The sequence below is a fragment of the Triturus cristatus genome, chromosome 4_1 (genome assembly GCF_964204655.1).
Source record: "Triturus cristatus chromosome 4_1, aTriCri1.1, whole genome shotgun sequence".
NCBI lineage: Eukaryota > Metazoa > Chordata > Amphibia > Caudata > Salamandridae > Triturus > Triturus cristatus.
Genome location: NC_140585.1, coordinates 930,868,913 through 930,885,555, shown reverse-complemented (window position 1 = coordinate 930,885,555; position 16,643 = coordinate 930,868,913). Strand labels below are relative to the sequence as shown.

General features: G+C 46.2%; 1 protein-coding gene across 2 annotated transcripts in view; it reads left to right on the top strand.

The window, feature by feature from the left end:
- Window positions 1–16,643, top strand: part of MAPK8IP2 (mitogen-activated protein kinase 8 interacting protein 2) — a 224,732-nt gene that overhangs the window by 90,742 nt on the left and 117,347 nt on the right. For both annotated transcript variants that reach the window (XM_085653776.1, XM_085653775.1), the window contains exons 2-3: window positions 5,060–5,165; window positions 13,360–13,593. In XM_085653776.1, coding sequence (XP_085509902.1) covers window positions 5,060–5,165; window positions 13,360–13,593 — 340 coding nt within the window. The remainder of the gene's footprint in view (window positions 1–5,059; window positions 5,166–13,359; window positions 13,594–16,643) is intronic.

The window sequence follows — 16,643 nt, the reverse complement described above, 5'->3', positions numbered from 1 at the left end:
CCTGTCGCCCCATAGATGAAAAACTAACTAGTCCCCCAGAGGAGGAGGGAAAGCCCCCAACGGACCCCGTACGACCTCCATAGGAGGGGAACATACACGATCAGTGAATAGTAACCAAAATGTTGTCCAGAGCAAGGCCTACTTTTCACCCCTCAGTTCTGATCCGGTGCGCCCTCCCCGCCAACCGCACCCCTCCCACCCCCCCGGCCCCGATCCCCAGGCAGAGTATCCAACCAGTCCCCAGCCGCCTCGGGACGGTCAAAAAAATGCGTGCGACCATCCACCTCTACCCTCAGCTTAGCTGGAAAAAGCATTGAGTACTTAAGGTTCATGTCCCGTAGGCGACGTTTAACTCCGAGAAAACTCAGTCTCTGCTTTTGGACCGTCGGAGTAAAGTCAGGGTAAAAATTCACGTCCATATTATCAAGCTTGACCGGTCCCTGTAGCCTGGAAGTCTGCAAGATAGCGTCTCTGTCCCGAAAGTTAAAAATCCGGGCAATGAGAGGCCGCGGCGGAGCTCCGACCTTAGGTCTTCCTCCGGGGACCCTGTGAGCACGTTCCACCGCAAAAAGTTTACTCAGCCCCCGGGGCTGGAGATGGGCGAGGATCAGGTCTTCCACAAACAAATCTGCCGCCTCCTCCTCCCGTCCCTCCGGCACCCCGACAATACGAACGTTGTTCCTCCGGGCCCGACCCTCGGCGTCCTCCAATCGACGGTCCATCATGGCGCTCGCCTGGCCAAGCCGGTGCACCTCCTTTTGAAGGGCCGCCACGTCTGTAGTGAGACTTAAGGTGGTGTGGGCCAGGGAATCGACCCGGTCATTTGTTTTAGACAAGTCGGCTCTCACCAGGCCCACCTCCACCAGGGCCGAGTCTATCTTCTGCGCCAGAGTATCAAAGCGCTGGTCCACCGAGGCCTTCATTTCGGCAATGGCGCCCATGACGTCCCGGAGGGTCAGATCCGCGGGTTGAGCAGACGCCTCAGCCGGGCCCGCGGGGGATGTACGCTGTGCCTCTGGGGATCCCTTCTGGAGGGTGTAGCGGTCCATACTGTTTGACTGAGGTGCCGGGCCGCGGCGGGTCGATTTCACCTTGGCCCGGTCGCCATCTTGCTTTGTGGACATGTCGCACTCCCGAAGTCGTGCCAATCTCCTCGAAAGGGCCGATAAACCAGTTCACAGGTTCCGGGGGGGGGGGTTGACCACTGCACCGCAGGACAACTCACAGCCGGCGGGTCAGCCGGGCACAGGGGCAAGGCCACACCACCGCACCCCGCTCCGCAACCCTACCTCGCTTGAGGGCAAGGAGGGCGCAAAAGCGAAAGTGAAAGCGCGGGGTACGCGAGTCGCCCAGCCCTGCCCGCCGTTGTTGTTCGCTTTGTCCCCGGATCGCCCCACAACTCCAATCCGGGGGGCCGGCGCGGAGAAGGCCGCAATCTTCGATCGGTGCTCCCACCAGTGTCCGGGGTCCGATTCGAAAACGGAAAACGGGTGCCGCCTCAGCTCGGGTACACAGACACAGTCCCCTCGTCAAAGACAGGATATAATCAGGATTAATTCAGGAGGTCGCGGAGGTCCTCGGGAGCTTCGCACCTACGCGGCCATCTTGGTTGCGCGCTAGGCTCCTCCCCAGAACAGGAATATTAATCCCACCTGGAGCGGCGAGAACTCCTGCTCAGGTTATAAAGAGTCCCCGACATTCTGGGTTTACAGAAAATAGACAGCCTCGCAACTTGACAGAGGCAACTCTTTATGTGGGAGGTGGAGCTTTTGCCCTTCCAGATGCAAGATTCATGACCAGAGGTCCCTCCAGGCTATAGAAATGCCTGACCCCCAATATGATAATGTAGTGCAGGTTACCTAAAATATCCAGCACCTGAGATGCAGCCTGTATATTGTACCTCGCCGCTGCCTCTACCACTCCTTAGAGGCTGGACCACCTGTCCAACCTAAAACTTATAATGACACATCCAGTAATCATGTTCAAGACTAGATGAGTCAGCGTGGGCCTTTTTAAGTCATCCACTTTGTCCACTATGTGATTATCTAATGCGAGGGGGTCTGCAGACCCCCAGTCCGTTATCTACGTATATTACCCCCTACCTACCCTATCCTAATTCCTGGTCCTTAAAAATGAAATACAGGCTCTAACCCCTCCCCCACATCTTGTTAAGTAGATGAGTGTGACCAAACTGGAGACTGTCCTCCCAGCCCACTTGGCATATTAAAATATGTAAACAGTGCAAACAACTCCCGCTTACACGTGCTTCCTAAGTTACTCATTGTGAGCACCCTACCTGCATAATTTGGCCCCTTTTTGCATGCATAATTAGTCAACCCTGCTACCTAATTTGGTCTTCCCCCGTACAGTCAGCAGCCCCAGATAAGTGACTGTCTCTGCCTACACCCTACCAGTCTTAACAACAAGAGGTGACTATTGCAATAAGAACAAATGACTGGAGATGAATGTTTTGATTGGTTCTGCATTCCGTCCATCAATTGTGTGTCTTTTGCTTTCTCACCCTAAGTGCTCCGGGTATGCTCAGACATGGGTCCAGGCTCACATGTGCCACTGGATTCAAGCTATCCTGGCTGAAGAGGGGTGAAACCCCGAAACCGGTCCTAGGATGCTTGTTTCCGGTCCAGGGAGGACCTGGCTTGGCAGTTCAGGCTGGACTGTTCCCATGAGGCACAGGGCCAAGACTGATTTGCATATGGCCAGCTCTAAACTGGGGTGGCATGGTGAGCAAAAGAATGATGGATTTAACCCAGATCTCTTGACCGGGGTGAATGTTTTGATTGGTTCTGAATTCCGTCCATCAATTGTGTGTCTTTTGCATAACAAGAGGCTTCAGTGCATCCTGCACTGCTCTGCAGACTTTACTGTATTCATAGGACCGTGAGAACCAAAAGAGACTCTCTCTCCCTGCCATAATCTAGCAACTCTCCCTGCCACCCCCCTTACCGTGGTTAAACACAAACCATGATGTGTAAGTGATACAAGTAGGTGTTCCCAGGACTGGATAGAGCATAATGCTTCTGGATAACTAGGATGCAACAAAATTGACAACTGGTTGCTTATAAGAGGATTATTGCTCGAGAGCCTGGCCCTGTGTGAAACAATTATGGCTTACTGTGCTATCTACATCTTCCTGCCCTTTGGAACAAATAGTCATCATCGCCACTGGTGGGAAGATTGGGACTGAACATACCGTAAATAACAGTGACCACCAGAGGATTTGATTATCCCTAGAGCGCCAGGCCTTGTGGGAATTAGTTATGGTTTTCGGCACTTACTGCAGTCACTTTCTCTTGGGGATATAGCTGCAGGAGGTTTTACCTGGACTTACTTTAGATCAACATACTCAACAGCTAACCTGAGGGCAGCATGGGATGTGCCACAAACTGTGGCATTCTGGGAACATGGTTGCCTTATGTGATCTTATGTAACATGGTGGACTCTATAGGTACTTGCAGGCATACTGTGTTGGTGCTGAGGGGATGTCAGGGCCTGAACTGGTTAAATTCAGTACACTACCTGAATTTATGAAAATCCCAGGAAACCCCTGTGGTCAAGCCTGTCGCTGGCTGGCACCTAAATATTGTTGGCATAGACCACGCTCTACATGAGGTCCACAAAATTCGTTGACATGTACCATGCCCATAGAAGTCAATAATAGAGGAACTGATAGGGACTCTAGAAGGGGTGCCCCGCAAGATCTAATGCAAGTATAGCCGAAAATGGTATGTTGGCGGTGTGCGGTGGAGAGAAAAAAGAGGCTGATCTCTAGCCTCTCGAAGCTTTATAGGTTGCCACTCCAGGCACCCCTAGATGACATCACTGACTTCCTGCTTCGGCTACAGCCCGTGGGGTGACTAAGGGTGCCCTATTGCTATTTGCAGGGGGTGCCTGGTGATAAGCTCTGACCCTCATACTGTTTTTAACATAAATACAGCGTCCTCCCGACCTGACAAGTTTATTCGAACAAAAGACTGGAGGTTAGCTCTCTGACCTCTTTTTTCCCTCTATGCCATGCATCTATTGTCACGTACACTACATGGACCATAATCCCCTCTCTTCCTCCCACCCACATTGAGCCATGAGACCACAGTGAGCTTTCTCTTCGAGAGATATAGTTAACCTCTGCCGGTATATATTTCCCCTTCCAAACTCCAACTTGGTTTCACTTTCATCTTTTTTGTATAGCCCAAAGAGCAATTTGAGAACCAAATTGGAGAAAGATATATAAATATTGCTCACTTTGTTCTTGTCCTGCATCATGATTTGTTGATTTATAGGATACAGAATATGACACAGGTGTGACACAAGAGCACTTATTTTCTCTTCCTGTGTACATCATATGTATAATGTCTTACCAGTGTGATTCACATAAATAGGCATGGACTAAAATTGTCCAAGTATATTATCACTTTATTTTGCATATTTCAATGGCTTTCTTCATAACATATTCCAAATGGCTGCTCTCATAGCACACGCTCAGCCTTGAGAAAGCCACAGACCTGTGAGTCAGTGCTGGGTGAAACACATGCTGGCTGTCTCTGAAAAGAATAACATCTGTGATTTTGGAAGGAGGCGCTCCAAACAACTTCTATGTGAGCATATGAAGAAAAACAATACATCTTTATTTACACACTAATAATGGCTTGTTAAAAAATATCATCCTGTATGAATATGAGTGATTAACAGTACGAACTCGGGTGCCCACATTCTGACCTGTGTGCGCATTAAAGTATTTCCTGTTGCTTCCCAACAGCAAGTCGCCAGGATCACCATTAGCCAGTCTTGTGTTTTTGTCAACAGTACTCGGGGATTTGTAGTTATGCCTTTCTCATTATGTATTTTACAATCCCAAGCCTTTAGGAAACTCTTAGCAAAAAAGTACAGGCTAGAGGTGATTTTGGTGATATGGGTAAATAGCGACCATGGCATTGTATGCATTACTCCTACCTGTACTTTCTCAATGCACAACATTGGGGGGAGAACCTTGGCCTTGGCTGGGAAGGATCAATGACATGGATTGTTCTTGCCTCCCCTACAGGCCCTCTCAAGATATCAGTCTTGAAGAATTTGATGATGAGGACCTGTCGGAAATCACTGATGACTGTGGGATAGGCCTCAACTATGACTCGGACCACTATGAGAAGGTAAGTGGTGGAGAGAGGCCCAACCCTGTCTCTGATGCATTCTATGCACTTGGGGGAGTAATGAAGGGCCTTTGTTGAACTGCATAAAGGAAGGACAGAGGCCTGCATGCTGGCTGGAATATGAGATTAGGAGGGAGGTTCCAAAGGATCAGAAGGTTAGAAGAGGGTTGAAGCCCATCCTTACTTGGGAATGGCCAAGCACACAACCTATGCTTTGCATATTGTAGTGACCCCTGAGGAAGGATAGCTAGAAGGTAAAGGCGACAGAGTCCCTTCCGGAATAGATTACTCCTTGAAGGGCTGCACTTCTCCTATAATTGGGACAAGTGTTTGAAGTGTTTCAAATAACCACTATGAGTAGGCAAGAAGAGGATAAAGGCTCATCTCTTTAGTGAAGTGGGTCCCTGTTCTGCCTTTCACAGAGGCAAACCCCATATAGCCTCAGGAGTATGAACATTGACATCACTGTCTGGCCCACAGACCCACTGAGCTCCCAAACACACACCTTTATTTCTGATCACCCGTGTTTCTCTATTGGGAGCTGTCTCCTATGCCAAAGTGAATGTGCGGCTTTGGCAGTGGCATGCGCCTCTAAAGGTGCAGGTCTGTCACCACTAGATGCAACAGCCACCAGCCGAGACCCATCGGAGTTACAAACCTTCATCCTAGCAGGCTTATGAGATGGTCTAATGAGAACAACTACCCACACCTGCTATTGGGAAATAGTGGCGACGTCAGTCCAGGTAACATGTGCCATTTTATTACAAGCACAAAGAAAATAACCAAAACAATCAGCAGTGGAACAAAGTGACTTCTGCAGCAATTGGCCGAGGGCATAGCTGCCCTCCTTTGGTTCTCTAATGGGCCGCCTAATGGTGGGTCAGTGACTTGTTAAAGGCTCAGGGCCTCATTTACAAGACTAAAAGTTGTGCTCCGCAGGCCTCTCAATCATATCTACAAGGCCACGGAAAGCCACCATGCCTCATAGTTATGGTGTAAGGCAACGCAGCGCAAGTCACTACACTGCCTTACACTGCAATAGGGAGGTGTGCCATGAGCGTTACGGTGTGTGTTCCTACATAATACCAAAGGCATTTGACACGTTCCCTGAATTGCAACATGCTGTAAACCTGGGAATGTGTCAAATGCCTATGCTTCCCCAGGGGTGGCATAAGGTTTTTCTTGTACAGGAAGCTGTCCTGCACAAAAACAACCTGATTGAATGCAGGCACCATTGGGCCATGGTGCAAGGGTGCCTGCATTGGAGTTAGGCAGCCATTTGTGTGCCAGCACAGCGTGAGACACTGGGCAGTGCAGCAAATTGACGTGCAGCTCTGCCGTGTCATTTACCAGCTGTAGGTGATAGGCTCAAATTGAATCCTAGCCAGTCCACTGCAGCTGAATGAGAATGATTGAATCCACTCAGATGCAGGCTGTGAGATTTCCACCCTTTTGTACAGTCTTCAACCCACACCACCGTAGCTAATGGAGCAGTCCAGTGGAATCGAAGCTGCCCTTCATCCAGGATGAAGATCGCTTCCATTTACATGACTGATGATGCAGTGTCCTTTACTCTTCGGGCCTGAAACTGGAGCGGCAGTCGGGGAATAACTAGTGTTGTTGCACACACCTATGAACTTGGCTTCTCTCTCCAGAATGTTGCTTGTGTAGTGGAGTGTTTAGCATAGCATTAAATAATTATTCTTGCACTGTGAGAATGTGTAGTTTGTGCAGGGTAATCCCCCCTAAGTATATGAACAGTAAGTGTTGTTCTGGAGCCCCTCACTTTAATTATATCTAAAGTACGTCCTAAGTTTGCACACTCTAACTGTATATGGTCAGTATGTACTGTGTAAGTGCACCGCGGCTGTGGGAATAACCACAGTGTGTGCACAATACAGTGTGTTCCATGTTACATATGATGTTGTGCAGTGAATTCACAGATGATTGGTCTGCCCAGGTTACATCCCCACAGACACTGCATTGGGACACATCCCTCGCACAACATTGATCAGTGCCAGACATAATTGCATAAAGAAGACAGCCGATGCAGATGCTCAAAGGCAGGGGAAGGCGCTGGAGAGTCCCCACCATGTGATCCATGCACAATCAGAAAGGCACAAACACTCTTGTTCTATACTGGGCATTCACCGGTAGGGAGTGTGCAGCGTGAATGCCTCATGGCAAATTGACCTGGAATCATGTGTAAGCACTCCTTGGCTGTAAGTATATCAATCGTATATGCTGAATAAGCGTCTTCTGAGTCCATGTTGTTTGCAGTGTATGCACCCTTTGTGTATATTAAGTTTTGCTGCACCTGTGCCTTCTCACTGTCACCTAATCCATGTTATGGTGTATTGTACTTCCTGACAGTAAATATGGAATATCCACTCTATGCCTTATAAGCTGTACACGCCTTATGAATGTGAGTACCATCTGAGTATATTCAGTGTGCACAATATAGGTCCCCTTAGTGTGGGTATATCCCTAGTATGTCCTATGTCAGCTATCACAGATTGTAAATACAGTTGCACGCGCTCTTACTGTGCCTCAAGCTCAACTCAGACAAGACCGAAGTCCTCATCATGGGGCCCAACACCTCTCTTTGGGAATACTACTGGTGGCCCGCCACATTTGGAACTCCCCCCACACACACGGACCACACACCAAACCTTGGCATCATACTGGACTCCTCGCCCATGATGAACTTCCAGATCAACGCCATCTCCTCATCATGCTTCCACACTCTTCGCCTGCTTCGAAAGACCTTCAGATGGATCGCCACTGAGGCCAGAAAGACAGTCACCCGCGCGCTCATCAGAAGGAGACTCGACTACAGCAACGCATTTTGTGAAGGCATTGCCCCGAAACTCCTCAGGAAACTACAGAAAGTTCAGAATACTGCAAGCAGACTGTCCTCAACATCCCCCACTGCAGCCACCTACAAGAACTCTATTGGCTCCAAGTCAACAAAATAGTCACATACAAGCTCCTCACACATGCATACAATGCCCTCCACAATGCCAGACGAGCATACCTGGACCACTGCCTCTCATTCCATGTACCCACACGACACCTCCGCTCCGCCAAACTGGCCCTTGCCACCGTCCCTCGGATCCACAAGACCAGGACCGGAGGAAGATCCTTTTCCTGCCCTGCCGCCAAAACCTGAAACACCCTACCTCTCCACATCAGGCTATCCCCGTCGCTGACCCAATTCAGGAAGGATCTCAAGACCTGGCTCTTTGACTGAACCTCAGCGCCCTGTAGGACCTGCAGCTCCCTGCCCCCTCCAGCTCATTGAGACCCTCACGGGTGAGTAGTTGCACTAAAGATTGACTGATTGATTAATTGATTATCCACTGTATGCATTATATACGGTAGGTGGCATGTTATTGTGAATGCTATACAAGTCCCCTCTACTGACTGTGAGTGATACCTGGATCAGATTGCCTTAGGGGACCCTTCTACCACACCGAAGTCTAGGTTTGAGGACCCTCATACACTGAGATCTAGACCTTTGTGCCAGGATTCTGAGCCACTGACATCTAATTTCTGGAGCGACCTGCAATAGAGTATGGTGCAGAAGGGGTAAACTGTCTTCAGAGTAACCAAAATGAGTAGGGTTTCCAGTATGTACAGTAATTGAAGTAAATCCTGTGAAGGACATAGCCTGTCAGTGTCAAGGTATCAGGTTTAAGGAAGGGGTCGTAAATCTCATTTCAACCACCCTTTTGTCGATGACTATTCAGCTGACACCTAGACGCAATAATCTCATATATCAATGTGCTTTTCAGTACAGCCTAGAAAAGTTCTGGAATGTTCCCTGGTGGGAAGGTTAAGGGCAGTGAACACTGCAAAGAGTGACTGAAAATATGTCTTTGTCATACACATGTATATGTGAGTGTATATGTAGTGTATATGTGTATAGCTTGCGGGCAATATTGGTGTATTATATATATATATATATATATATATATATATATATATATATATATATATATATATATATATATATATAAAGAACTTCGCCACTGCTGCCACATACACTGGAAGGACGAACACGGACCCAAAGCAATTCAGTGCGGGATGATTTTTTAATCCATAAGTGCACCACGTACCACCATGACGCGTTTCGGCCTCAACACGGAGGCCTTGATCACATATATATATATATATCCACCCACAAAAGTTGCGTCTGCTCCAGCCTCTTGATGTGAGGCTGTGCAACGAGGTAGCAAGCCTCACATATCCAACAAAGAACTGTAATCGCACCCAATACCAATGTCCTGGGTCAAAGGACTACAGAGCTGCCACTCAAATTCAGTTCAGCGTATGTTTATTCATATATATACCAAGGTGCACACCTGCTCGCTGTATCTGAGTCCGGCAAGTAAAAATACCCCTAATGGTCACTCCACATCATTAAAGGAGCACAAAATACTTGAGTCGCATGAGAACATTCAATCAGACGCATTTAATTCAAGAAACATTAAAACCTAAAAAAAACATGGCAGAGAGCAAAGGGAATGCTGCAGACACACGAAAGAGGTCTAACATAAAAGGACTCAAAAAGAGCAGTGTCACTGTGATGCAGCCCCTACCAAGACTGGGATATCCACGCTGTGCTGCCTCACTAAGGGCCCTCTGACGTGAAATTTGTTGGGTCTTGGCCTAGTACCCATTAGGTCAATAGATTATACATTAAGCCTGTAGCAGGATCTACCCAAATGTATCAGGAAGTCAGGACGAATAAGATCCATTTCGACCACTGACAAAGTGGGCACATGGGTAGTACTTTACCTAATTAAAGACCCAACTCTCTAGAAATCATTTGCATTCAACCAACCACTGTATGTTGCCCTTGTATCTGGGCAGAGCCCACGAGGCAGTGTCAGAAATGCTACTCACAAATCCACCTCAGAAAGTTGCTGGACACCTGCCGGTTTTCGAGTTTTCTGGATTTGTACTTGCTCTCTTTTACATCTTCATCTATGAGCTTTTATTATCTAGTTATATTTTTTATTTGTATATATTTTTTCTATGTTTTACTGCTGTGACTAGAAATATTTTACCTGGTAATAGGCAAAATAAACACAAATTAACTGCATATTTTCGTTCCTGTGCAGTAGATTGAGTGTACGCTATGGTTCCCTCAGCTTCATTGCTGGTTAAATGAGTTAGCTGAGCTGTGGCTCCTCCCTGCCAGCAGAGAAGTTGTTCTGGCCATAAGATCACTACTTGTGTCTGAACATGTAGCCTCAGCTATGGCACTTTGGAGCAGGTACTAAAACCTACAGCGGTGGGTTCTAGAATATTTGCTTGCACATCTTCAAGAGTAACTCTGTCAGGGATGGCCCATTGACGTGAGTCAACAGCAACTTGACATAGTGCCCCACGGTGCAAGGGAAACCACTTCTCTGCTCACGGGTCTTGTGGACAGGCCAGACTGCACAAGGCCTTGACCTTGGCGCACACAAGCAATAGTAATGACTTGGGTAGGGTACATTTCCTGCCAAGGGAAAACTGGAAATTCTCAGCTTTGACTGCCGGAGCTGACAGGACTGATTCAGCCTAGTTCCAGCATGACGTGTTCAAGGTGACGAGCCCAGTCTGACATAAAAACAACTATATCACTGAGCTATCTCAGTTTAAGCGGCTCAAAACCAGTCAACCCCTTGTTCATAAAGTGCCATATGGGATGACATGGATCGAAAAGAGTCTCTGAGATATATTATGACTGTCTTTACCAGTTTAGTTAGTTTAATTTATTTGATTTAGTTCCCTGCTGAGAACAACAAATTTCATACAAAGCAATTGTTATAACTATACACATAAAACATTCAATACACATTTAAAAAAGTTTTTAAAAATGTAAACAAGTTGTGACATACGAATTCGTCTGGGGGAGAGTTAATAAGCAAGATCAGACTCTGCAAAAATGCGCTGTTATATCTAAATTGTATTAATTTAAAATAGCGCCTTCTAGCTTCAACCAGTATCGGGCTTGGACTGTCTTTACCAGTGAATGGTCCGGCAACTTTACAGCACCTCTCCTCGAGATCCATCATGGAGCCGTATGCAAGAGGCATCGGCTTCTAGGAGTTCCTCTGCCCTGGGCATTGTTTGAGCACCCACCTAGGTCGCCTTGTTCATCCTCCCCATGTCTTCATAGAACCAAATCACTCCAGTTGTTTTAGGGACTAAAACCGATAGCTAGTCCACAATCCAAAGGATTTGGCGATCACCCTCATGTTCAACATCTCAGCAACTTAACAATGAATACCAGTAGATATGGCTGCAAGAGTAAACAAGTAGGAGTCTGTGCTTGCTCCCAACTACCCGTGTGCCGCGGCGACTTCATAATGTAACACTGGTTGGTGAAGGTCTTTTCAGTTCCTTCAGTGGAGAGCAGGCGAGGCTTGGTTAGAACGACACATTGTCAACCACTGAGCTCTAAGGTAAGCAAGGTACATCCAAGTGCAAATGTGCTGTAAGCCCAGGGGTTGAACACGTGATGCACAGCCTAGTTGGTGGCTAGCTCTTTCTTGACTACCTTGTAGGTCCGAGACAGCTGGATTTCATTTTTATCTATCTGCTCTGCAACGAGGATGAGGACTTCCTGCCTTTTTGTAGGAACTTATTTGCACATTTCTGTTCTTCCTTTCATCAAAACCAATTTAGGTTCTTTATTAGCAAGCGGAATACACCAATATGCTTTTAAAAGCACTCCTCCGAAAAGAGACCTAAAACAGATAATAAAAACAGTTAATAACCTTCCAAACCCATAACATATTTAAATACGGGATTTATAAAACTGACAAATTAAAATTAACATGTTCGTGGAACCATAATAACAGTTTTTCACCTTTTAGAGCAGTCCTACAGTTAACTGAGTTTCAGTTTAATCATGTGCAATCTTTCAAATGTTGGGCATTTACATAGAAAGTGTTTGCACGATTCTTCATGTAAACCTCCAAGCCTACAGCTGCCTTGTCTCTTAGGTTCCAGACCAAACCCTACTTTATTGGAGCTTTAATGAAACTTATTCTGCGAAAAAGTCTTGACCGCATGGCTTCAAAAGCGCAGCCAAATATTGTTGTGGGTAGATAATGTGTAAGTAAAATAGAGTGCCTGGCATAATTCGCTCGGAAGTGCCCTATCAGGTTCCAAAGAAAATGCATTTAATCTTGAGAGAAAACTTTTTTTTAATATGCTTCTAGATTCCGATGGATCCTACCAAGCCGTACTCAGATCGCATTTCAGACCGCTTGTACATATATATTTAGCATGTTCAGTAGAGCACAACAAGTAACCACACTATTTTAACAGTCATTTTATCCTGAGATTTCAAGTTCATGGTCACAAAGAAGTTCTTCAGAGGAAACCTCTTACCTTGAACAGCCACTGCCATGTGCCCCCTCCCCGTTGCGCTTTGAACCCCATGTGCCCACAGTGTCTTTCAAAGGTTCGAGTTGGGCCATTCTTTATGCCCACACTCATGTTCCTCTTTACACCTTAATTCCCACTTCATAAGACATGACATCTAAAATAGAGTGAGAACTCACTGAAGGTATCACCTGCGGATGTGAGAGGTTACTGCCTATTTCTTCTCCATGAATACAATCCATGGAGATGATGTTCCCTGGTGGATGTTCGACTTGACACCCCTATCTGCCCTTCCCTGTTTCCCGGTGTATATCATATGTTTATGACTCCGTGAAGGTCTCACGTTGGTAAAGTGCACTCCCCCACTTTCCTTACTCCTCACTGCTAGTATAAAGCTTTTTTGGGGGTACACGGCTGTTCCCCTGCTGGCTGTGCATGTGTGTCTTTGTGGGTATACATTTTTGTGAACATGCCTACATCTCCATCTTTGATACCCAGCATTTATACAATTATTGGGGATCGACAGCTGTATGCCGGTTGAATATTTATCCTGACACCCAAATTGCTCCATCCCTGATTTTTAGATGTATCCTATTGGATATGTGCTGGTTGCCCTGCTGCTGGTCCATTTCTCCCAGTATATTCATTGTGTTAGCGCTAGATTTTTAGGGTTTTCCGGTACAGCATGGATGTACTAACACCCATATTAACCTAACCCGATGTGCATTACATGCCCAGGTGTTTGTCCTCCCTGGTGGAACTATTGCTCTGTTTTTGTTAACCCTTTGGTTTCTCTTCAATGCAGGACTGTTTGGTGCTGGAACGGTGTGAGCAGATTCACCCAATCTGCACCTTCCAAGATGATTTTCAAGAATTTGAAATGATTGACGATGATGATGAAGACGAGGAGGACGATGAAGATGGAAATGACATGGATGCTCCACCATCACCCTCGGTCTCTCCAATCCCATCACCCTCCACTGAGGACATGCGGAAGATCCGTCCAACAACCCTAAATCTAATGGCACCAGGATCACAGGTAGGGCTTGCAGTGCGGTGATTAGTGTTGAAGATGGCCCCGCAGTGTTATTTAGAGACATGGAGAGCAGGTAAGACTAATAGTGTAGTGTTTGGTCAAAAAAGTTGGTGGGAACATATTTTTGTTATCAAGTAGTTACTCCCTTGCCTGTGTGCATGCATAAAGCATATATACCTAGTTTACATAAAATCTTTTAACACACACTTGTTCCTATGGATTCTAGGACTGGGATCAGAAAAGCCTCAGGATATTATGAAGCAATGTATTTGCTGGCTATCTCAACTTTTGATGACCTTTAGTCACCTTTATGCCACTCTCAAGAGCATACAGGGTGCAGTTCAATAGTTGGATACCGGAAATGATGAAATGTAGGGAGCAGGTTAGCCAGGCGCGGTGGAGGAGGAAAGGATGGATCAGCTCAGCATAGATGTGCTAGAGGGAGTAAGTGGGCCTGGAAGGCGTATCCCAGTATTACAGCTCACATCCCACTGGAAGTGCACAAAGTCCATGACTTGGACTTAAGAATCTTCAGTTTCTGTTGAGCAGTGAATGAAGACCACCGAAACACCCCAGAAACCGTCACGTAGCTCCTTCGTCCTAGCCCGCAATGTGTTCTAGGGCTGCGTTAACTAACCATGACTAGTGATAAAAGTAAATAAAGACAGAAAAGTTACTTTACAAATTAATACACGGGTATTTGTTTAAAGTCGTGTCTAGTCTCGCCTCCAGGCCTTAGCACACTCTCAAAACAACAACAAATGTTTTGGAAAGGTGGCAACACCACTGACAATCAACCATGAATGTAAATGCTTCACCCCTCAGTGGGAGCTATTCTGTACATGAGACGGACACAGGGAGAAAGAGCGTATGTGTATGAGATAAGTGTGTGTGCGTGTGCGAGTGCGTGTGTGTAACGGAGACAGAAAAAGAAAGCCAGAAAGCTAGCCAAAGAAAGAGAAATGTATGTGTAGGTGCCTGTGGAGGTGAGATTTATGAACTGTTCTGGAACATGAAACGAAGCGGGTTTCGTTGCATAAAAATATCGAGGGCAGCAAACAATGGTATTAGTGATAGTGTTTAAAAATGAATTTCTTTCATGTTGGGTGGGGGTTTACAAAAAATGTGTTCTTTCTGGAGTTTACAAAATACATTTGTATCAAATAGGAAATGGTTCAGTGTAATAAAGTTGCAGTAATGATCAAATTACAGGAACAAGACAACAGTCCTAACGGAATGGGTGACAGTGTTTGCAAAATCAGAAAGGCTAATTTGAAACAAGAAGCTTTTGGTTGACAAACACTGGCAATGCCAGTATATATCACCTACAACACCTATGGGCTTTGTCAATTCTTGATTTTTTGCCCGCCTTGGTCGCTATATGTATGCACAGATGCACGTCAGACATCTTGAAATGGGTTTTCTTTCAGTTCGAGAAAAATCATTACAAGATGGCCATCATGCATGCATGCAAAAAAAAAGAATAAGGTATCAGAAAAGTTACAGAGAAATCAAAAACAATGCAGCGTGTGACACTGCAGTTAAAAGGGAAACTGTAGCTAAATAAAAGGTGCAGTACAATGGGGAATATAAGTGAAACAATCATTGGCAATGCCAAAAGGTTTGGCTTATAACTGAGAGTGCCTGGATGCTTTAATACAAACAGTAGCTCATCCATCCATCATTGCACGCAATCACTCATTATCCATGCACTCATCAGTGCACACATGCCTCTATCCATCCACCCATTGACCCATTCCTGCATTCACCTCCTCGCCCATTCACAACACTACACACACATATCAAGTCATCAAATGATGTCATCAGCCAGATCTATTGGTTTTGCTGCTAGCTTTTGGGGGGGCGTGAGGGTGTTTCCGGCAATGGCAATATGTGATGGTTAGTTTGTGAGGTATGTGACTGTCCGCTAGGTTGTTTGAGACTGCTGTTCTGTAAGTGGTGTGAGAGATATCAGCAGTGTATGTCTACTAGTCTGTGAGGCATCTGAGAGTGCCTCTTGTAGGGTGCAGCTGCTACTCTGATGGGCCTGGCGGTGCTCTTAGTAATGTGAGACTGATCATACATAAGGAATGAAACGATTCCTCCAGCGGTGTGTGATTGGTATTCTGTCTGGGGGGCTAGAGAGCATCTAGTGTGGTGTGACGTCTAGTCTAAGAAGGGTGTGCGAGTGCTGTCGATATCTAGGGCATTTTGCTATTCAACCAAAAAAACTTTAAAAGTTCTCTTTTGTTTCCATTGAAACAATGGCTGAAAACACACTATTTATTTAATAGTTGTAATTGTTTATTTAACAGTGGACAGTCTTAGGTTTGAAACAAAGCTGCAGCGAAGGCTTCTTTCTCTTCTTGTGGGCCTCAATAGCATGATTGCCACTCAGAGAATGGTAGATAGAGGCATTAATAACCTAGGAAGTCTATCTATTTACTTTCAAGAATACTTGCCACATGATTAGTAGTTTGCTGCTGCTGAGCACCAACACCTCCCCCGCCACACTCGCCAATCACGGACTCCCCCTACCACTCCATATGCACCACCAGTTATGCTTAGTGGTATCAGAGCCTGTTTGGGCGGCCACAGGGCAGACAGGGACTACAGGGCCCCAATTGTTGGGATTGAGGTTGCTTGCCACTGATGTCTCAGCCCTACTATGACTCTGGAAACTGCGACAACCACAATCCCTACTGCACTTGACTCTCAGGGTAGTGGAGACGAGCACTCACAGGCTCCCATGCAGGTAGTGTGAGGGTGTACAAGCTCACTCAGCACTGAACAATTAACCAACAGACACAATAATCTTAATGTTGGGCCCAGTGTGTGTCTCTAAAAGAAAAAAAGGACTTTAATCACATGGTTGTTACAAATCTTGCACACTTCAAGAGTGTAATTCATGGTAGGCTTAACACCTGCCCCACTCCCTCTCTGCTCCCTTTCTGCGTACTCCTGCTGGGTCTACGTTTCTCTTCTTACTGGCAAGTCAGTAGTGTTGTGAATCAGGCTCAGGAGCAGTTGTTGGGTGCACACAGTTCAAAATG